Below are 22933 nucleotides of genomic sequence, written 5' to 3' on the forward strand. Positions count from 1 at the left end.
CTTTCCCGGGCTCTTGAATGGAGGTGGGGACACAAAACAGAGTTCTGGTCAGTAGAATGTGGGTAGCCAAGCCCCACATATACCTCCCACGGATTATCCTCCATTTTCTGTCCATTTCACCAGCTGGATGAAGGAGGTTCTTAGAACCTACAGGAAGACTCCTAGAACCTAGAATGTAGCTATTACAAACCTGCATCCCTAGATAACTGCGTAGAATAGAGAAACATACACACAAAGATTCCCATCGGATCTGATGTAAAAAAGTAACCTTTTATTTTAAGTCACCAACACTTGGCACTGATTGTTACAGCAGTTAGCCTACTCTAGTATAGCTGCTTTTCCGAAAGAAATGTATGTCCTAAAAATACTGAGCTTTTCCAGCAAACCTTATCGTCCTCTACAACAGTCTGCTCCCTCTGTATTTTCATTTCATTCTTACTTCCTAGAATGATTTTCCCCACATTAATCCTTGTCCTTCCTGGCCTTAATATTTTTGCATAAGTTTTACATCCTGTATTAAAACAGACTTACCCCAGCTGACAAGAGTCACTGCAATAATTTTCCCAACTCCACAGCACTTGTGCAAATATCTCTATCCATCTGTAACTGGTTATGACTATGTTTTTATGTTTATTTTATCTGTTATCATGTATCTCCATTTATATTTGTTCCATTAGATTATAAACTCAATATGAACAAAGATTGTGTTTCCTATTTCCTTTGTAATATCCTACATGCCTCATATATTGCCCTACACTGTCAGTGCTTCATAAACCCAACTAATTGAAGTTCAAACTTCTACTCATATACTTGCACCAGATGCATAACAACTCACAAAATCTGTGTCTATAACATAAATACATGCAGAGTCCTACAGTGGCACCCTGGTTTATCCAGCACATCAGGGAGTGAGCTGACACACAGAGTTAATCTTGGCCATCAAATATAATGCAGTATGGTGAAACACGGTGGCTAAACAACCTGCCACACTTAGTTGGCATTTGAGCCTGAAATACTCTCTAGTAAATCACATTTTGGCAATAGTCATTAAAATAGGTCTCTACTAGACTTGGTAGCAAGTAAGTTCAAACTGATCAAAATTAGTTTACACTTGTGCGACCTGAGCAACAACTGGTAAAAAATAAATAAATAAAAATTTTTAAAAAAATTTTTATTTAAGAGGCTGTTGACACTCTCCAGGCACCATTAAATCCTATTGCCAGCAACTCCTTCTTTGAAACTCAACTCCATATGGCCACCATTCTCTATTCCCCTAGCAGAGTGAAGGGTTCTCTCTTTTGTGTACTAGGTCATTTTGCATAAATGTCAATTGTAGCATCATCATACTATGTGGCAACTGTGAGCCTTTCTGTCCACTTCATCACAACCCACCACAAATACCCTGGAGACAAGGACTGAATTTTTTCCTTCTCATATCTCCAGAGTCTATGCAACACTTGTAGCATCCTGAGTTATAATATTCAGGATATTTTTTATTACAAGCAACGGAAACTCAAGCTAAACAATCTTAAGGGGGGAAAAAAAAAACATGTAAGAGTAAGTATAACTGGGTCTAAGAAAATACATCACTAACAGATTTTCCCCCAGGCTATATGTAATTTTTGGAGCATCTTTACCAAAGGTAAGAAGCTTATGTTGAAATTATTTTCCTCCAAAATATCAAAGGAAATAATTAGAAAAATATGCATGTAATTACTAAAAATAAAAACACTTCAGTGGGGAAATACAGACTGGGTAATCATTTAGAAAACGCAACTGTGTTAGACAAGGAATATAACTTTTTTTTTCTTTTTTTTTTTTATTTTCGAGACGGAGTCTCACTCTGTCACCCAGGCTGAAGTGCAGTGGCGTGATCTCAGCTCACTGCAAGCTCTGCCTCCCGGGTTCACGCCATTCTCCCGCCTCAGCCTCCTGAGTAGCTGGGACTACAGGCGCCCGCCACCTCGCCTGGCTAGTTTTTTGCGTTTTTAGTAGAGACGGGGTTTCACCATGTTAGCCAGGATGGTCTCAATCTCCCAACCTCGTGATCCGCCCACCTCAGCCTCCCAAAGTGCTGGGATTACAGGCGTGAGTCACCGGGCCTGGCCGGAATATAACATTTATAGTAATATCCATCTAATTCCTCACAGTACTCCTATTGTAAATCAAGATATAGAAAAGAAGTTTAACTGACTTTTTTTTTTTTTTACCACAATCAACATCTGAAATTAAAGAAGCAAAAATTGCTGTTTAAAAAACTAAATTACTGTTTAAAAGCAAATTTTGAGTACCCACTATGTTTCCTACACTGTAGTGGGCACGAGGAATAGAAACATGAATAGGATGTGGTCCAGCCCTGACGAAGCACACAGTGTGATGATGGGAAGAGGCAGGGCCATCACAACCCTCAGCACAACGTGAAGGGGCTGTGAGGAGGCCTCCAGAGCAAGGGTGAGCAAGGGGAGGAGGCCAATAAAGAATGCTACTGCCTGGGGAGGGGCAAGGCAGGGGCATGGGCTTCATAGAGGAGCCAGCACTACTGTTCTTCACCAAGAAAGGAGACAGGAAGAAGAGCATTAGCCAAAGTAGAGAAGGATTAAACAACAACAATAACAAAGTGTTTTGGCAACAGCAACTATTTCCTTATGGGTGAGAGGAGACTACAGGGGAAGGAAAAGCAGGACAGGAAATGGAAAATTAGGTTGCAGGTGGATTGTGAAGGTCTCCTATAGGAAGCTGGGGAAACTGGAGCTTCATTCTGTACACAAGGGGGAGCCAGTGAAAGTTTGTTGAATTGTTTTAATTGAGGTGAAATTCACACGATGCAATATTAATCATTTTAAAGTGAACAATTCAGTAGCATTTACTGAAGGAGATGTGAAACCACTACCTCTATCTAATTCCAAAATATTTTCATCACGCCAAAAGAAAACCTTATACCCCTTAGGCACTCGCTCCCATTTCCTGCTTCTCCCATCACCTGGCAACCACCAATCTGTGTTCTGTCTCTATGGATTTACCTATTCTGAATATTTCATATAAATGAAATCATAGCATATGTGACCTTTTGTGTCTGGCTTCTTTCACTTAGCATTGTTTTGAGGTTCATCCACACTGGTACATGTATCAGTACTTCATATCTTTTTATTGCTGAGTAATATTCCAGTGTACATTTATAACACAATTATCTGATCATCTGTTGATGGTCATTTGGGCTGTTTTTGTCTTGTGGCTATTGTAAACAGTGCTGCTATGAACATGCATGAGCATGTACTTGTTTGAGTACCATTTTCAAATCTTTCAGATATATACCAAGGAGTGGAATTGCTGGGTAAGAAGATAATTCTATGTTTAACTTTTTGACAAACCACAGAACTGTTTTCCATAGTGGCTGAACTACTTTACATTTTGAATTAGTTTGCTTTCATGCTGCTGATAAAGACATAACCGAGTCTGGGGAATTTACAAAGGAAAGAGATTAATGGAGAACTCACAGTTCCATGTGGCCAGGGAAGCCTCACAATCATGATGGAAGGCAAGGAGGAGCAAGTCACATCTTACATGGATGGCAGCAGGAAAAGAGAGAACTTGTGCAGAGAAACTCCCATTTTTAAAACCATCAGATCTCCTGAGACCCATTCACTATCTGGAGAATAGCATAGGAAAGACCCACCCCCATTATTCAATCACCGCTAACAATACGTGGGAATTGTGGGACTTGCAACATGAGATTTGGGTGAGGGACAAAGGGCGAAACCATATCATTTCACCCCTGGCCCCTCCCAAATCTCATATCTTCACATTTCAAAACCAATCACGCCTTCCCAATAGTCCCCCAAAGTCTCAACTCATTTCAGCATTAACTCAAAAGTCCACAGACCAAAGTCTCATCTGAGACAAGGCAAGCCCCTTCCGCCTATAAGCCTGTAAAATCAAAAGCTAGTTACTGCCTCGAAACAATGGAGGTACAGGTACTAGGTAAATACAGCCATTCCAAATGGGAGAAATTGGCCGAAACAAAGGGGCTACAGGCCCCATGCGTGTCCGAAATCCAGCAGGGCAGTCAAATCAAACAGCTCCAAAATGATCTCCTTTGACTCCATGTCTCACATTCAGGTCATGCTGGTGCATGAGCTGGGTTCCCATGGTCCTGGGCAACTCCACCCCTGTGGCTTTGCAGAGTACAGCCTCCCTCCCAGCTGCTTTCATGGGCTGGCATTGAGTGTCTGTGGCTTTTCCAGGCACACGGTGCAAGCTGTCAGTGGATCTACCATTCTGGGGTCTGGAGGATGGTAGCCCTCTCCTCACTGCTCCACTAGGCAGTACCGTAGTAGTAACTCAGTGTGGAGGCTCTGACCCCACATTTCCCATACCCACTGCCCTAGTAGAGGTTCTCCATGAGAACCCTGCCCCCACAGCAAACTTCTGTCTGGACTTCAAGGCATTTCCATACATCCTCTGAAATCTACATGGAGATTCCCAAACCTCAATTCTTGACTTCTGTGGACTGGCAGACTCAACACCACATGGAAGCTGCCAAGGCTTGAGGCTTGCACCCTCTGATGCCACAGCCTGAGCTCTACATTGGCCCCTTTCAGCCACGGTGGGAGTGGTTGGGATGCAGGGCACCATGTCCCTAGGCTGCACATAGCACAGGGACCCTGGGCCCAGCTCACAAAACCAGTTTTTCCTCCTAGGCCTCTGGGCCTATGATGGGATGGGCTGCTGTGAAACCTTCTGACATGCCCTGGATATATTTTCCCCATTGTCTTGGGGATTAACGTTTTGTTCCTCATTACTTATGCAAATTTCTGCAGCCGGCTTGAATTTCTCCTCAGAAAATGGGATTTTCTTTTCTATCGCATTATCCAGCTGCAAATTTTCTGAACTTGTATACTCTGCTTTCCTTATAAAACTGAATGCCTTTAAAAGCACCTAAGTCACCTCTTGAATACTTTCTGCTTAGAAATTTCTTCTGCTAGATACCCTAAATCATCTCCTTCAAGTTCAAATTACAAACCTCTAGAGCAGGGGCAAAATGCCACCAGTCTCTTTGCTAAAACATAACAAGAGTGACCTTTGCTCCAGTTCCCAATAAGTTCTTCATCTCCATTTGAGACCACCTCAGCCTGGACCTTATTGTACATATTGCTATCAGGCTGTTGGTCAAAGCCATTTAACAAGTCTCTAAGAAGTTCCAAACTTTCCCACATTTTCCTGTCTTCTTCTGAGCCCTCCAAATTGTTCTGCCTGTTACCCAGCTCCAAAGTCACTTCTACATTTTCAGGTATCTTTTCAGCAACACCCCACTCTACTGGTACCAATTTACTGTATTAGTCCATTTTCACACTGCTGATAAAGATATACCCAAGACTGGACAATTTACAAAGGAAAGAGGTTTAACGGAGAACTCACAGTTCCACATGGCTGGAGAAGCCTCACAATCATGATAGAAGGCAAGGAGGTGCAAGTCACATCTTACATGGATGGCAGCAGGAAAAGAGAGAGCTTGTGCAGAGAAACTCCGACTTTTAAAACCATCAGATCTTGTGAGACTCATTTGCTATCATAAGAACAGCATGGCAAAGACCTGCCCCCATGATTCAATCATCTCCCACAATACGTGGGAATTGTGGGACTTACAAGATGATATTTGGGTGGGGACACAGAACTAAACCATATCACATTTCTACCAGTGAAAGTTTTTAAAGAGGCCATCCCATGGAACAAACAAGGCAGTTAAAAAGCTGTTCTGGTTATCTGGAAGAAAGATGAGAGGGCCTCAGCCAGGACCACCATGGTGGGAATCAAAGAAGTAGGCACAATGAGGTGCAAATAGGAGACAGAAATACCATGTAAGGAAGAGCCAAACATGATTCCCAGTCTTCTGGCTTAAGTAACTGGATGGATGGTTCGACCATTAACTAGGTTACAGAACAAGAAGGATAAGTCTCCACTGAGGGGAGGGAGTTAGATGGGCTGATTTGGAACAGCTGAATTATCCACCAAAGATGTCCAATGGGTCATCAAGAATTCTGGTCAAGGGATGAGGGTTTGAGCCCATATTCCTTTTTCTGTGCTGAGCTGCCCAGCTTCAGTTTCCTGCTAAAACAGTCCTCTTTCTTTCCTGTCTTCTTTATAATATTTCCCAAGAGCCACTTGTTTCTTTAGTGAAATAACAATTGCTCCAAAGAGAGAATCTTGATTCAAGGAACTCAAAGTGCTTAAATATTTAAAATAGAAATAATAGAATGGGCTGGGTGCAGTGGCTCACGCCTGTAATCCCAGCACTTTGGAAAGCCAAGGCAGGTGGATCACCTGAGGTCAGGAGTTCAAGACCAGCCTGACCAACATGGCAAAACCCTGTCTCTACTAAAAATACAAAAATTAGCTGGGTATGGTGGCACATGCCAATAATCCCAGCTACTTGGGAGGCTAAGGCAGGAGAATTGCTTGAACCCAGCAGGTGGAGGTTACAGTGAGCTGAGATTATGCCCCTGCACTCCAGCCTACGCACAGGATCAAGACTCTGTTTCAAAAAAAAAAAAAAAAAAAAAACAAAGAAAAATAACAGCATGGCGCACCTATCCAATGTTTTTTTTTAAATTTAAGGTCCCAGTAGCAAGCAGTGATCTTGCAACCTGCATCAAAGATTAACTTCTCTTTATATAAAATCATTTTTATTCATTTAAATTAACATCTATCATGAAAAAAATATTTTGGGCTCTAATCTAAAATTTACAAAAGTTCAGTATGCTATTTTCATTTTGATATATTATTTTTGTCTTTTGCTGAAATGACAGAAGTATGAGTAGTATTCACTTGTCATAATTTTTGTTAACAGGTTATTAATTTAATATACAGGAAGTCAGCTGGCAAGTAGTCACTGTAGCAGAACAGTGAAGTACCACAGAATGCCCAAACCATTTACATTTTGTTCTCGATAGTGTACATTAAGCACACTTGCACATTTAAAGTATTCATGGAATTTATAATATAGTATTTCAAACAAAGTAACAAATAACTTCCCATCCCAGTCCATCATCTATACCCCCTTCCTCCAACTCCCCCAGAAAACAACAGCCGCTCTATCACCTTTTAACCTACAAAACTCAAAGGATGATATCTCTGCATATTTACTGGTTCCCTTTCCCTGGGGCAGAAGGTAATTAATTTGACTTAAAAATCCTCCTCTTCAAATTCCTTCTGGGCTAGATAAGCTAAGATCCTGTTTATGTAAACAAAAGTGCTAAATTAAACAGAGCATGTGAGAGTGCCAAAAAGACCTGGAAAGATTTTCATACTACCATTTTATTGATCAAAATTTGACTATATCTACAGAACCATGAAGATATATCTGTCTTTTAAAAGGTAACAGCATCTTACTTTTTTCCATTTTCTTAACTAACTTCACCTTCATTCAAAATTAAAATCAATTTCCATAAAAATTCATTGGAAAGAATGCTTAATTTACTGTGGGAAATAAAAGCCATAATCTGTCAGTAAAGCCCAGGACTTCTGCCTGACAAATGGAAAACAACCCTTAGTTATTTGAATATAAAAATACAAAATGGTTAACATTAATAAATGAATCTTTTATCATACATGAACTGTCATCAAAGTCAGTGGCCATTTCTAGGTCTAAAATCTTCTTTTCACTTTGTGCATTTGCTTATAATTTTCTCCTCAATTTCTCACCACCTTAGATCTCCCGTCCCTACACAAAGGGAGGGAATTTGATTGTATTTGATTATATTTCCCTCTCGAATTTCTCACCTCTTTGGATTTCCTGCCCCTGCTTTCAACTGCCTCCTTGAAAGTTTATTTCATATTTCCTTCCTGGAGTCTCTTGTTCTTCCTACTCTCAAACCTCTAAAACTGGTCAGTCCCAAACCTACAGATTTATCCCTGTCCTCACACAGCTCCCGTTCTTGCTTTAAGGGCCCATGGACATTTTTACTTTCACGGCAACATCAATCAAATGCAGCATAGTCTCAAGAGACCATCATTTTCCCTTTTTTTTTTGAGACGAAGTTTCACTCTTGTTGCCCAGGTGGAGAGTGCAATCTAGGCTCACTGCAACCTCCACTGCCAGGGTTCAAGAAATTCTCCTGCCTCAGCCTCCCAAGTAGCTGGGATTACAGGTGTCTGCAACCACACCTGGCTAATTTTTTGTATTTTTAATAGAGATAGGGTTTCACCATGTTGGCCAGGCTGGTCTTGAACTTCTGACCTCAGGTGATCCACCCACCTTGGCCTCCTAAAGTGCTGGGATTACAAGCCTGAGCCACTGCGCCCTGCCAAGAAACCATCATTTTGCTTGCCAAACCAGCTCCATATCACTGTCTTCCTATTTTGATTATTCATATTTTACCATTCTTCTTGTTATGTAAAACTTTGGAGTCATCTTTGACTCAATTCTCTCCATTCTAAATTTAATCATCAGTTTATGTATGTTTCATATAATGTTTTCAATAAGGGTAATATTTAGTATCTTCACATGAAGATATAAGCTAGCTTGTGTCTTTTTACCTCAGAAAATATGGTTACTATACTCCCTGATTACCTACTTTTTCCTACACTTCCAAAACATCAATAACTACAGCAACTTACCTGTCAGACAGCCTTATGCCAGGCCCTAGGACAAGTGTGGTTTCTAGGCCAGGGACAAGCAGAGAATCAGCCTTGGTTGTTCATGCCCCACTACCTCAGGTCTACACACTACCTGTTCCTGGGTACTAGGCAGTACCTACCCCAAACATCTGGAAATTAAATACCTATGAAATTTCTACCATAACTAGAACACATCAGAACAGAAGTAGGCAAAGTCATCTTAAGAAAACAGAATGGCTTCCAAACCATCAAAATTTACTACCTGATGACCTAAAGAAAGAATATGGTAGAAAACATATTCATTAACCACAGGTACTACCTAGAAAATGAGAGCAACAGACACAAATGTGGGCTGTGCCCCTCCATACCATTCTCCATGGAGGAGCAGCTTTGGTTAACAGACTTTTAGGAGTCCAGTTTACTGACCAGTCCATGTGCAGATGGCAGCATCAGCCATCACAGTTTGATTCCTCCAACTCCCCCATTCTGACTCCATGCTCACTGGGCCCCTTCTAAGTATAATCTGGCTCTTCATTTTGAAAAAGAATGTTTGAGTCTTGCTAAGACAAGCATTCCATCTGTGTGATTGTATTTCTAATGGTAAGCGAATAATTTGGCATTCTGGTTTTATTAGTCTCATGAATGTAGTTAATGTGAGTTCACCCGAGAGAGACGGATCTGCCCTCTGAGTGCTGACAACATCAGACTTCTGAGTTGGCAAAGCTGAGTGACAGACCCTGCACCAGACACAGTCAAATTACCAAGGCAACGAATGCCTTACTGTGAGGCCCAAAGGGAGGTGCAATCGTATTATTTTAACCAACCCTGAATGATATTTTCAAATGTTGAATGTATGGGATAGCATTTATAATCCAAATTGCTTTAAACTAATCATGGGTTATGATCTAAATTATGCAAATTAAGAGACAGACAGTAAAATAACTGTCATTGATATTCTTTGTTATCTGGTCATTAAATGAATTACATGTGCTATTTGTATTGCTTTGGAGAGCCAGGGGGAAGAATTCTACCTACATTTGATCTCCACTGCCATTACAAGGCATAAATGAGAGATCCAGGACACCACTACCTTGTACAGCTTCAATGACAGAGGCCACTAGTGTTACTGGGCAAACTATGGCCGATGGACAGAAAGCTAAAGACATCAATGCTGCGTTTTACCAAAGGGCCAGGTATCCCTTGAGAATCTTCATTCTCCAGAGCGAAGACCCCTAAAGTAGTCTCAGGGGACATTACCCTTCATGTCCAGATTACATTTTACGTGGGATTTGATTTTGCTGAAATTATAGCCCCAATATCTAGAAAGGCTTTCTGGGGAAGCATCAAGAACATAAAGCAGGAGTTTGAGACTAGCCTGGGCAACATAGTGAGACCCCGTGTCTACAAAAAAAATTTAAAAATTAATCAGGCATGGTAACACATGCCTGTGGTCCCAGCTACTTGGGAAGCTGAAGCAGGAGGGTCACTTGAGCCCAGGGCTGTATATAACTATCCTGTATCTATCTCATTGATCCTGATAAGCCTCCAGGAATAAACTTCACCAAGAACAAACTTTGACAAATGGATTAATCCTCCAATCGGTGGCTTTTTTTGTTTGTTTTTCTTTTTCTTTTTGTTTTGAGATGGCATCTCACTCTGTTACCGAAGCTGGAGTGCAATGGCATGATCATAGCTCACTGCAGCCTTAACCTCCTGGGATCAAGTGATCCTCCCACTTCAGCCTCCCAAGTAGCTAGGACTACCAGCATGCACTACCATGCCTGACTATTTTTTAAATTTTTTTTGTAGACACGGGATCTCATCTGTTGCCCAGGTTAGTCTCAAACTCCTGAACTCAAGCAATGCTCCTGCCTTAGCCTCCCAAAGTGCTTGGATTATAGGTGTGAACTACCATACCTGCCTGACTTTTTAAAATCTGTACTTACTCCTAGTTTTCAAGTTTTTGATTGGTCATTTCTCTTCCAGTTATTCCTCTGCCTACTGGGTTTGCCCACTGGTAGCCTTCCATTATTACTAAAATATTCAAAAAAAATGGGCAGTGAGGGAAGGAGGAATAATGGTAGCATCTAGATGAATCAACTTTAAGTATAGGGTTATGTATAGTCACATCAACCTATCTGGAAACTTTAAAGCAACAAAAAGAATTGTTTGTGACACTTATCTTTTCACTTTTATAATAATTAGACTGCTTCCTGTTGTGCTGTATGATTTTAAAACAACCATAGCAACTCAATGATAGTCATTTAAAATGTAATGAATTGAAGGCTAATCACATCCATTTAATCATACAATAAGCACTTGCTTATCAAATACATTGCATTATTTTCATATTCTGGATTAGTCTGCAAATATCTGTGTTTCTGCCATTTTATGTTTTCATGGAAGATCTCGGTCTCAAAGCAACCAAAATAGGACACATGATCTTCTGGCACACATTTGCTCCTTTTCCTACATTCCCTGTTTCAGGGAATAGAAACACAGTGTACTGAGTCAGAACCCAACCTTGGCTTATCGTGACTCCTTCCTTTACCCTCACCCCTCATATCTATTCACTAATTAGTTTGTGTGGATTTGCCTCCTATAATTTATCAAGTCCATCCCTATTCACACTGCTTTCAACAGGGGTACCAAGTCTTGCCTGGAACACTGCAAGAGCTTCACACTGGTATCTCCTTCTGTGAATCTCACCTCCTTCCTCTCTCCTCCACATCACTGCCAGAGTCATCTTTCTGAAATTCAAATCTAACTAGCTCACTTCCAAGCTGATCCTTTGTATTTCTTTCAGCTTAATTCAATTCAAAGGTATTGTGATAGGAAGTAGAAAATAATGGTCAAAATTCATTGCATAGAATACAAAGTTTTAATAACTTCTCAAAATAGAGCTTCTCAACCTCATTTCCTGTATATGACTACATCTGTCCAGCCACAACAGCCTGTATAGATTTCCCTATGGTATTTCTGCCTCTGTGCCTGGAATGTCGTCCACTTTATCTACCTGCTTAGTTCTTCCTCATTCTTCAAGACTTAAAGGGTTCCTTGCTCTTGACATTCACTCCTGAGCCTCCACAATGCAACTGGTAGCCCAGTTCTATGTCACCAGAATATCCTCTACCTACCTCTTCCACAGCAGTCATCACACTAGTTGCAACTGTTGCTTTGCACATATTTCTGCCTCCACTCCTGCCCCTCCCCGCATGCAGACTGGGAGATCCTAGATGGCAGATACCATGTCTAGGTCATCTGTGATCTCCACCACCCTGCTTAGTGGCTGTGCTATAGTGGTACTCAATAAATATGTGCTGAGTGACCAGATGATAGGGAAGATTCTATAGGAGTTGTGCCATGGGTTACATAATTGGAGATATAGAATAAATAAATTTAGAGAAAAATACAAATTGGAAAGTCTTCTTGAGGGGTACAAATTAAGTATTGGAGAGATTAAGTAAGCCCTAGAGAAGTTTTGGAGAACATTAGTCAAGTGACATCAGTGTATGACTGTGAGGACAAAAGGACATGTGTCCAGTCTACTTAGTTGCCACTGTGGCTAGTGAGACTCAAAGATGACATACCCTATTGGCATTATAAAACCAGATTCAACCTCCAGGGTCCTCATAAAAAAAGGTATCATATAAATACAAGATTTTCTCTTTTCTCTTATACAACAACAGACAGACCAGTTGAAAGCTTGAATCCTAAACATGTTTCTGGATTAATCAGTTTCTTATTCATTATTATATTTTAATCAATCATTTTTATTCTTTTAAATTTTCATCTTAATGGAGAAAAAGTTTTCATTTTAATGTATAGGAATGTGTCTGTTTCTAAACTTCTATCATATGCCAAAGGAATTACTTTTTATAATTTAGTTTAGTTTTACTGAGAATATAAAAGACTAAAGAAAATTGTCCTTTTCCTTTGACATAGGTTTGCTGTGGACACACAGAAAAGGCAGTCTTAGAGGGCAAAAATAATCATTTTTTCAGTTACATGATGACCAGATCAACTATGCCAACTGCTCAACTAGGAAGGCTTCAATCTGTTGTTCCCAAAGTATCCTAAATGCCATGAACAACTATAAAATTCCTAAATTATTTACAGTGTACCCACAAAAACTGCAAGCACATACTTATGAAGAAATTAATTACCAGAAAAATGTGTTTAAAAAGGTAAAGTCAAAAAGGCAACAACTATTGAAGAATAAATGGCTTGAATCCATAGTTCAAGTGGAACCCATATTCAGAGGTATAACAAAGTTATTTGCTTTGCCTTCTGTGTCTATAAACTTCCCTCATTTTGCTCTAATATTAAAGCAGCTACATGCTCGCCCCAAAGAAAGAGCCATTAGTAGGCATGCACCCAAGATATGCAGCACAAGTGAGAGGTCTGTGCTGTCCCATCATTTTTTTATCGTTTCTCATGGCTCAATTTCCGGAAAGCATATATAAAAAGTAGACAGAAGTTGTCTTTTGCCAGCCTCTGTCAACTGAGACTCCAAGGTCTAGTTAAGCAAGAAAACGCCCTTCTCACAAACTCCTCTTTCCCACTCACAAGGCACTCTTTGAAGGGCCATGGGATAGAGAGGAGGCACTCCCTGCCCTTGCCTGTGTTCAGCCCACATGATCCAGCCATTTGTTTTCTCTGTTTTTCCTTTTCTTAATGTTCTTTCCATGGAGGCAGAAATCGTTTGATTCATTAATACTCTTCTTAGTGTAAACAACTTTACCATCTATTACATAATGATTAATACTTCAAGCCACAATTTAATGGAGAATTGCCATACTCAGACATTATGATTCTTAAATATATAGGCAACAAATCACCAAATCAATGTTTTCTTAAATCTTATTTGAATATTTTCCATATTGGCATTTTGATATATTTTACTGAAATTGTTTTTATTAAAATGTTTTCTAGAACTTCCATTTTCTCCTATTGATGTAGAATCAGGAGTGGATATTAATTAACAATAATTAACTTTATAAGGATACCAATAGTTAAAAAGGAAATAAAAGAAGCATGCTTCTTTCATATGTTGAAACATGACAGAACGTTTAGTTATTTTAATTAGTATGTACTTTATCCAAGTATAACGAATTTCATGAAAATGCTCCAAATTAAGTCATGATAATAGCTGAGAAGAGCAAAAAGAAATTTAGAGTATTTTTTACATACAGTAATTTAATGTAATGTACTTACATTAAATTCATAAAATTCATTGTAAATTCATAAAATTATACTGTCTAAAATAAAAGTAAAGATTTGGTCTTTAAAATTTACAATTTTAATTTTGTAATTTTTACAAACTATAGAATTGGATGCTGTCCAATTGTTGTTACTGTCATCCATTATTATCATTTGTTTTATAAAGACCACAGCACATTTCCTGTTTCAAGAAAATTCTATATTACTAATGTTCAAAATCCAATTCCAATGTTGGTATGTTTCTAATCTCTGGAAATAAAAAATAAGAAAACTTGTGTAAAGGTCTGAAACTAACTCCCTGCTCTCAGGGATCATCCTTAATTTTTTAATCCATCCTGGAAAATGTAACATTTTTTTCAAGCAGCTGATGCCTTCAAACATGCAGGACTGGGCTGAGCATTCCTTCATCCTGATGTCATGGACCAGCATTTGTCTCAGAAGACATCTTTTGTAGTTGCAACCAAAAGGCAAAAGAAATCAGAGCTGTGAACAGGGAGAGAGAGGGAGAGAAGGCAAATTGCTTAGGCCAATTCACTAAAAAAAAAAAAAAAATTCTGACACAAACTTGTGTATTTTTAGTCACTCAACGTGCATACTTTAAAATAAAGCCTTCCGACTTTTATAAGGTATTGTGCTTATTTTCACACTATTGGTTTTAAAAATACTCTCTGCTCTATGGTAATGTGTCACAGGGAAGTTAGCTATAGTTTCATGAAAGACGTTTTCATCCCTGACTGGCATCTTCTCAATAGCTGGGGCCCAGGCACACCGCTCTCTTCCCGGCAAAGCCCTCTGCACGGAAAACAGTGCAGCATTCATAACTTATTCTCAGCACCGCGGGGCAGCGCCACAGAAAAGCTTCTCCAGCCTAATGGGTTACATCACTGAAAAGTCTTCCATTTGGCCTAGGTGAAAAACATGAATGCGTGCCTCATTCATTTCTCCACCTTAAAAAAAAATAAAGTAAAATCATATCCATCCTTAGCTAAAGGCCTGCATTCCCACAGCCCAGCTCAATCAAAGCTACAATGCTGCTGTTAACTGAATGTTATGCAGTGGAACTGCTAACTTTTTTAACTACCACCAACCTTCCAAATAATTTTTACAACTATGTCACTCTTAAAAATGTAGAATGAGACACCGAAAATAACTTTAAATTTTAATAGAAAAGTCTTTGATTGGAGCTAGCATTACCTTTAGATTTAGGTCACATTTTAAAATATGCTTGACATATAGTAACGCAATCAAAACCTTACCCTCCCCAGTGACATCAACACACAAAAACCCATGCACACAGAGGTTTCCCTTTCTCCTTCTCCATACTTTTCCTGGTAGTCAAAGGAAATCAGCTGTGTCCAACTCTTTTAGAATGTGTCAAATGTCCATGGTTCCTTGGAAGGAAGGCACCCAGTAGTCTATCCAAAATATTTTAAATTAAAGAGAATACACTTTCCTTTCTCCTCATTAGAATATGCCTTTTAAGGCTGAATCATCATGAATGGCATGAGAACACTCCCACCCTTTTCTCCAAACATAAGCTAACGTGTGAACACAGGTCACACTTGGAGGGAAAGGGAACCAGTTTTCGTTTTCTCTCCTCTAAATCATACAAATGAAAGTGAGAAACTTAAAGCTGGAGCTCTGGCCATGATTTCTAAAATGATGCAACACATCCAAAACCACAGCTGCACACAGACGGTTCGAGACGGTTCGAGAGGCGCACAGTGTTCTCCTGCACAGAGAGCTCAGAATCCTCACAGCAACGCCCATGTGGACTCTTAGGGCTGTAGTGACAATGGCTGCAGCCCCACGTCCTTAATGCTGTCTGTCTGAATGACAAGGGGAAGCCATGTCAATTATGAAGAATCGTGGACCTTATGACTAACGACTCACTCAAAGCCATTTATATCTTTGATCGTGTAAATCCATCCTCACTCACCAAGCCATGACATGACAGAACTTTATAGCTTCTTCTAAGCTATTTCCTTGCATTATGGAGAATCAGGCTGCTGCCATCCATGTTCAGAATCTGAATCCTAGACATCCCTGTTAAATACAGAAATCAACTCTTTGCATTCCTACAGGCCTCAAATTTTTTTTCTGCTTTCTTTTTCCTTCCATGGTATATCTTTTCTTACGAGTTTGTTGATTTTTGTGTTCTGTTCTGTTTGTTTTTAAAACATAATCCCTAGCTGGCATATATTAAGAAAAATCTTCCCTAGTAAGTCTGCACTGAAAATTCCAAAAGGAGCTAAATTTCTTTACTAGACATATATTTTTGGCATTAAATTATTTACAGAAAACAAGCATAAAGAATAATTCTTGAAACACTAAAAGTTCCCATTTGCAAGAGAATAGCCCAACATCAACCAGGCTGACTATTTTAATAACCAAAGGTCCCCTCTCTGCGTTATTTGGATAATTATAATGTTTGTGTACTATAGATTTCTGACTTTTCAAAAATGTTCCATAGCCTCTAAATTGTGTAGCTGCACCTCTCTCCTTCAACACACACGAGCCCTACCTAAATTAAGTTAAAAATGAGACACCAGCATACATAAAGACCACAGTTACTAAGCCCATTGGTAGGATTACTTTCTTTGTTCACCATTTTCTGTATTAATATATACGAATTGCTTGTTACCTGACTATAAGCACATCAAGCTGAGACAATGTTCTGATGTCTCATATCATATGGCCCCCATGAATATCAACAAATAATCATTAGCACAATTTAAAGAACTCCCAGTATGAGAGAATACATATAATTTGGCTCTCAAATTATGTACATTTTAATGCACTTTATACCCAGGACTTAATTAGTTTGCAACGTAAACATCAAGTCAAAAAAAATCCCCATTGATGCAATTGTCCTTAGTAATTAAATCAAATACTGAGCTTTTAGAACATAGGAATGAGTACATTGGAGCTGTAGACTTGGTGGCCATTCCCCCACAAACTCTTTTAGAAGACAGGGCAAAAATTCACAGAATATTCACATGACTAAGGATAATTAAAGTCAACCATTTCCACCCTACAAAAGAAAATGGAGCTTCTGTTAAGAATGAACAATAAAGACATTATTCCGGTTCCACTGTGTTTTTTTAAGGAGTTTCCATTTCTAAAAAACACATGCAAACACAATAGTTTTCCTGCTATCTCAATGTCATCCAATTCACTGATAATGTTGTTGGAAAGAATTTTGTGAATACCGAAGAAAAAACTGCTTTAAAATTATTTCCATTCAAAATACAGCACAAGAAAGGCTTATAGAGAAATGAAGCATAAGTATTTAGTTAGTTACTCAACTTAGCCACATCTCCAAAGACTCATGAAACAAAACGTTGATGAAAAACCAGATCTGTTACAGTTCATCTCTTTCCCTCTAATTTTTTTTGCCCAAAGTAAGTTTGTATTTACATAACCCTATTTGAGCATTTTCACCTTACAGAAGCACTAAAAGTGTGGTAAGATTTATACAAGCACATTGCTCCAATCTAAGTGGAAGATCCTTGAAGAACAGTTGGAGAAAAAACCCTTGCTCTGCTTCTAACTCCATACAAAATTCTAAGATACAGCAGGGATTAAAACCAAACAAAATAAGATTGAGGCATTATAACAGGTCAGGGTTGCATCTAAAGATTGGCAACTCTCTTTCACAACATAGGAAAACATATAATGTGTTACATATACTGAATCCAGTCAGTTAAACTTCACTTTACCACACTGTATTAAATGACTTCTCTTCTAAATGCATTTTTCTGTATAATACTTAATAATTCTATTTGGCCAGGTGCAGTGGCTCACACCTGTAATCCCAACACTTTGGGAGGCCGAGGTGGGCGGATCACTAGAGGTCAGCAGTTCGAGACCAGCCTGGCCAACATGGTAAAACCCCGTCTCTACTAAAAATACAAAAATTAGCCAGGCATGGTGGCACGTGCCTGTAGTCCCAGCTACTCGGGAGGTTGAGGCAGGAGAATTGCTTGAACCCGGGAGGCGGAGGTTGCAATGAGCCAAGATCGTGCCACTACACTCCAGCCTAGGTGAAAGAGTGAGACTTCATTTAAAAAATATATAATAATAATTCTATTTCATTCAATATGTGTTATAAATTGCATGAATATAGCGCAGCATCACTAATGTATAGCCATTATTGAAACAGAAGGGAAACCAGCACATATCACACAGTTTCAACCAAAGATTTAAATTTATACTGTTTGGCAAAACCTTTTAGAATGAATACTGGTGTATACTACTTTTTCATTTATAAAGGGAAATTTTGCACTTAATATTATTGTTAGAGGAACAAAAATGAGTGGAAACCTACAATGACAGATCAAAGTGTTTATCTCAAAAACAAATGATTTCATACAAGTGAGTGTCCTGCCCTGAATAGTAGGAATGTAAACAGGTTATTTAATGTACTAAATCATTCCATCAATATAAAGCATGCACGTACATATGCACACACACACACACAATTTGGTGAAGAAGTGGGAGAATTTTTATAGTCTAAAGAAAAATACAAAATTTCACAAGCACGTATTTTTCAGGGATGTAAACCCTACAAAATACTCTAATAAAGACAGAACTTGAAGCTTTTTTAAAAATAGTCTTTGATGGGGAATATATTCACTATTGTTACTAGTTGAAGGTGGTGAAAATACCACAAGATACCTTTGTATGATGGCAATATGCTACTCAAACATCTACAGTTCTTAGTGCTGAAATAGGTTTTTCTTCTCTAATTATACCTAACAAACTTTTTTTCCTTTCATCTTTACTTAAGATAACTTATAATTGCATGCCATGCTATAAACTGTTACAACTGGCCAAATCAGACACACTTCATTTCTGCCGTAGCCTCAAACTTTTAAGTTATTCCTATCATTACAGAATAAGCAAAAGCTGCAAGTTACCTACATCTTTATTTTGGCCAATAGTTTTAACTCTACCTCCACCATCTAAGTGATATAAGCAACCAGGGAAACTGAGTGATATGGGTTTTACCTTCTTTCTGTTCCTTAATCCTACAGTTAGCAATAATATGCCCATTGACTGGTTCGTGTAATGCAGTGGACAGATGCAAGGCACCATGCTGAAGATAAGTGTATCGAATTTAGGAACTAATTGGATTTGAGAAGGAAGAAGCTGTCTCAAGTCTTGAACATTTACAACAGAAGAGCACGGATGTAAGAGATCATTTATTTAAGTCGTGCAGATACAGATTTTTTTTCTCTTTTGGTAGAGATGAGATCTCACTATGTTGCCCAGGTTGGTCTCAAACTCCTGGGCTCAAGCAATCCTCCTGCCTCTGCCTCCCTAAGTGCTGGGATTACAGGCATGAGCCACTGTGTTCGGTAAGATACTATTGCAAGGGATCTCTTATTTTGGGATTTGAAAGTGCTATGGTTTGAACATGTTTCCCAAAAATGCATGTGTTGGAAACTTAATCCCCAGTATAACAGTGTTGGGAGGTGGGGCTTAATTGGAGGTGTTTAGGCTATTAGGGCTCCATCTTCATGAACGGATTAATGCTGATTATTGAAGGGTGTGAATCTGTAAGTTTGATCTCTTCCTCTCTCAAGCTCTCTTGCCCTTCCATCTTCTATCATGAAATGATGCAGTAAAGAAGTCCCTCATGAGATGCCAGCACCTTGATATTGGACTTTCCAGACTCCAGGAGTATGAGAATTAAATTTCTGTTCTTTATAGGTTACCCAGTCTGTGGATTCTGTTATAGCAACATAAAACTAAGACAGAGTTCCTGGTGAGATATCTTGAAAGAGGAGTTCATCAGACAGTTTGAAAGATTAAGCAGAAAATAAGGCAAGAGATGGGAAGAAGAGATGAAAAGGAATGGGCCATCAGTAGAGCTGCTATTTGACACCCTAGGAGTGGATGAGATCATCTAGCGAGGAAGCCTAAAGGGAAAAGAAAATGGCCTGGATTATTTGCATTTGTGCAATTAAGAGTTGAGTGTGCATTGGTTCTGTCCATCAAGAGAGTATGCTGTTGGAGTTCTTATCACCCCCCGCTCCACACCACGCCAAGATGAAGTAGGACTTGTGCTGCCGTAAGAAAACCCGGGACACATCTATGCGATACATTAAGGAATCTTTTTTGTCTTGACAAAAAGACTCAACAGAGATTTATTTTTAAATAATCAACTTTCTGAGTATTTTTCTAATCAAAAGAACATGTTATTTTTTAGTAAGATTAAAAATAAAGTCTGAAAATTTTAATGTGAAATATAATTGATAAAGTTCCTCAGCAAAACATTTATTGCATAAAGATACAACTGTGCTTAATATGTAGCTTGTTAAAAACAATTAAATGGCTGCCACATTTTACTCCAGAGGTAGATTCATTTCATTTCCATATTGGACTCAAAGATCACTTTCTATAAAGTAGTCTCAAGATGCATGTTCCATTTACAAAAGCCCTTCAGATGAAAGATGTTTTTGCAAATGCAAAATATGAATTATTGTCATCATCATCATTTTTATTGTGCTAGGCATGTGAATGGATTTTGCATCTGGTGGCTGGGTTAAAATCTAAATTCCTAAAGCAATACTGTAATACTTTGAACCATAGTGACATCCAAGAGGGATAATGACTTTCTGATGAAGTGAGCAGCTACTCCGTGGTATAAGGAGAAATGCCAAACCTGGAACCTGGTGCAAACTCACTGCTAACTCCTGGCTGAAAGTGGATAATAAATGGCTGCAGGCATTTCCGAGTTCCTCTGTGTGAGCCTCTAACAGCAAGAACCACTGGAGGTCACAGTGCTGAGGAGCCTAACAATTTGAAAGATATATGTGTGTGTGTGTGCCTGTGTGTGTGTATGTGTGTGTGGGTGTATGTATAGCTAAAAAATTAAACTGAAATACTCTTTTCTAAATACCTTACACAACATAAGTGGCCTGTATCATCTTTCAAGACAGAGTATCAGTTTATTTCAAATTTAGAGATACTGGCCTCGATTCAAATTCATGGCAGTTATAGAAACCAATGTTCCGTGCCTTGATTCAGGTGGCAAGCATTAAATCTTTTTCCGGCTGTCATGCAACAACAACTTTAATACAAATTAGTACTGCCAAACTCAGTTTCCTGGACTCAGAGGTCCTTGATGCTACTCCGTGAATTTTATTCAGACTTTCACATGAACTGTATGTTTTTTAAAATGGTAGCATCCAAGAAGAAAAACCTAAGCAAAATATAGTTTAATTATTCCAAATTCAATATTCTCATTTACAACTCATTACAAAAAAAATAATATCCCCTTTTGTTATTTTGATAAATATGAAATAATCATTATATCATACAGGAGAAGGTACTCAAATGCAAATTCCATTTCTATAACTGCAATCTCCATTTAAGCTGTTTACATTGAACAGAGACATGTCAATCAATAGTAAATCAAAAATGTAATGCGTTAGTACCTCATGATTTCTAAGTCAAACCTTTTCAAAGCTCAAAACCCTGGGAACAACCGACCAAAATAAGAGAGCCACCTCTTTTCACTAGATAGAAAAATTCAATTACCTCTGAACCTGACACTCCAAACAACTTTGAAATGACTTCCAGGAAGGAAAGATCTGTCCGGGAAACAATATTTCAAGGTAGGAACCAATTCTTCTTGTTTCTTACATTAGTTTTTAATTAAGACACACAAGAGGAAATGTACTAGTTAGTTTTAGCTCCCAGGTCTGGATGTGTGATATGTTCAAAATCATGATTCTCTGGCAAAATGTTAACACTCACAGAAAGTCAATCTAGCTTCTTAAAATTCATAACAATAGGTCATTTCTTTTCTTTACAACAAAAGTTTTTGACAAGTCAATTGACATAATCCTAAAACTAAGTGACCTCCCAGTTTAGTAGCTGATTTTACTTAATAAGCACTTCAAGACTCACATAATGGGCAACGTAACACAAAAATAACCTAATTTCAAATTTTGGCCAAGTGGTTTTACTCCTTTGTGATCTTGGAAATACAGAATTCAGTATTTTTAGACAGATCATTACAAGAAAAAAAAAGCAAAAATTTCAAAACCAAAGAAAAGTTTGGGAAAGTGTTATTTCTTTAAATATTTATTCCACTATGATGCATTTAAATCCCTCAACAGGGCAAATAAGGACTCTACTATATTGCAGCCCTCAGGCCCAAAGAAAGAGATGCTACGATAATGGCCCACATATGTGTATGGGCCTTTTAAATAGACTTAGAGTTTGTAAAGTACAGAACAGTGGCTTCAGACAGACACTTGCTATTACTACCGATGTGACCTTAGACTGATACCTTCATTCCCCGAAACCTGGTGTTCGAAATTGTAAAATGAGAACACTGCTACCTACCTCAAAGGACTTCTTCCAAGGATTAAATGAGACAGTGTGTCTAATTCAGTGGTGCATATAATACACACTAAGTAACTGTAAATTCTAAATCTTATTTAAACTTTACAACAATCAGTGAAGTAGGTAGTAGTAGTATCCCTATTTTATATAAGAAGACCCAGAAGGCTCAATTTGTTTGAAGGTACAGAGGCTTTAAGCAGCAGAGTTAAGAGTTATCTTTTAAAGATAAATCACAATAATCAGAATAATAACTATTAAAAGAAAGCATTTCTTGTATACCTACAGTGTGACAGGTACTGCACTAAGCTCTTTAATATTTTATCCAATTTAATCCTCTTAAGAATACTATGAGATTCACACTATTATCTCCATTTTATAGACAAGGAAAACTGAGGCTCACAATGGCTGAGCAACTTTAAATTACTCAAGTTATTTTTTTTGAGCCCTTATGACGTCCCAGGTATGGGAGATACAAACACACGCAGACAGATGGGATTCCTGACCTCTTGACTCTAAAAACATCACACCTAAGAAATCTTCAAAGGGTGTCATCTTAGAGACGAAGGAAAATATCAGCCTGAAACTGCAAGTAGGCATTACCTGACACTGTCATAAGGGAGACAGCAACCTACCACTTGAAGACCTTTCTCGCCAATCCATCCAATGTCTCTCTGATACACAAAACAATGATCATTTCCATTTTAGAAAGGAGTAAACTGAGATGCAGAAATAC

General features: G+C 38.6%; 1 protein-coding gene across 15 annotated transcripts in view; it reads right to left on the bottom strand.

The window, feature by feature from the left end:
* LOC105477952 (neuronal PAS domain protein 3) overlaps positions 1–22933 on the bottom strand; it is an 861371-nt gene that overhangs the window by 794785 nt on the left and 43653 nt on the right. For 2 of the 15 annotated variants that reach the window (XM_071099307.1, XM_011734855.3), the window contains exon 1: positions 1–22933. This exon is cut by the window's right edge and continues 6759 nt beyond it. The exons of the other annotated variants lie outside the window; for them this stretch is intronic. In XM_071099307.1, coding sequence (XP_070955408.1) covers positions 1–104 — 104 coding nt within the window. In that variant the 5' untranslated portion in view covers positions 105–22933. 15 annotated transcript variants of the gene reach the window in all.

The sequence above is a fragment of the Macaca nemestrina genome, chromosome 7 (genome assembly GCF_043159975.1).
Source record: "Macaca nemestrina isolate mMacNem1 chromosome 7, mMacNem.hap1, whole genome shotgun sequence".
Classification (NCBI taxonomy): Eukaryota; Metazoa; Chordata; class Mammalia; order Primates; family Cercopithecidae; genus Macaca; species Macaca nemestrina.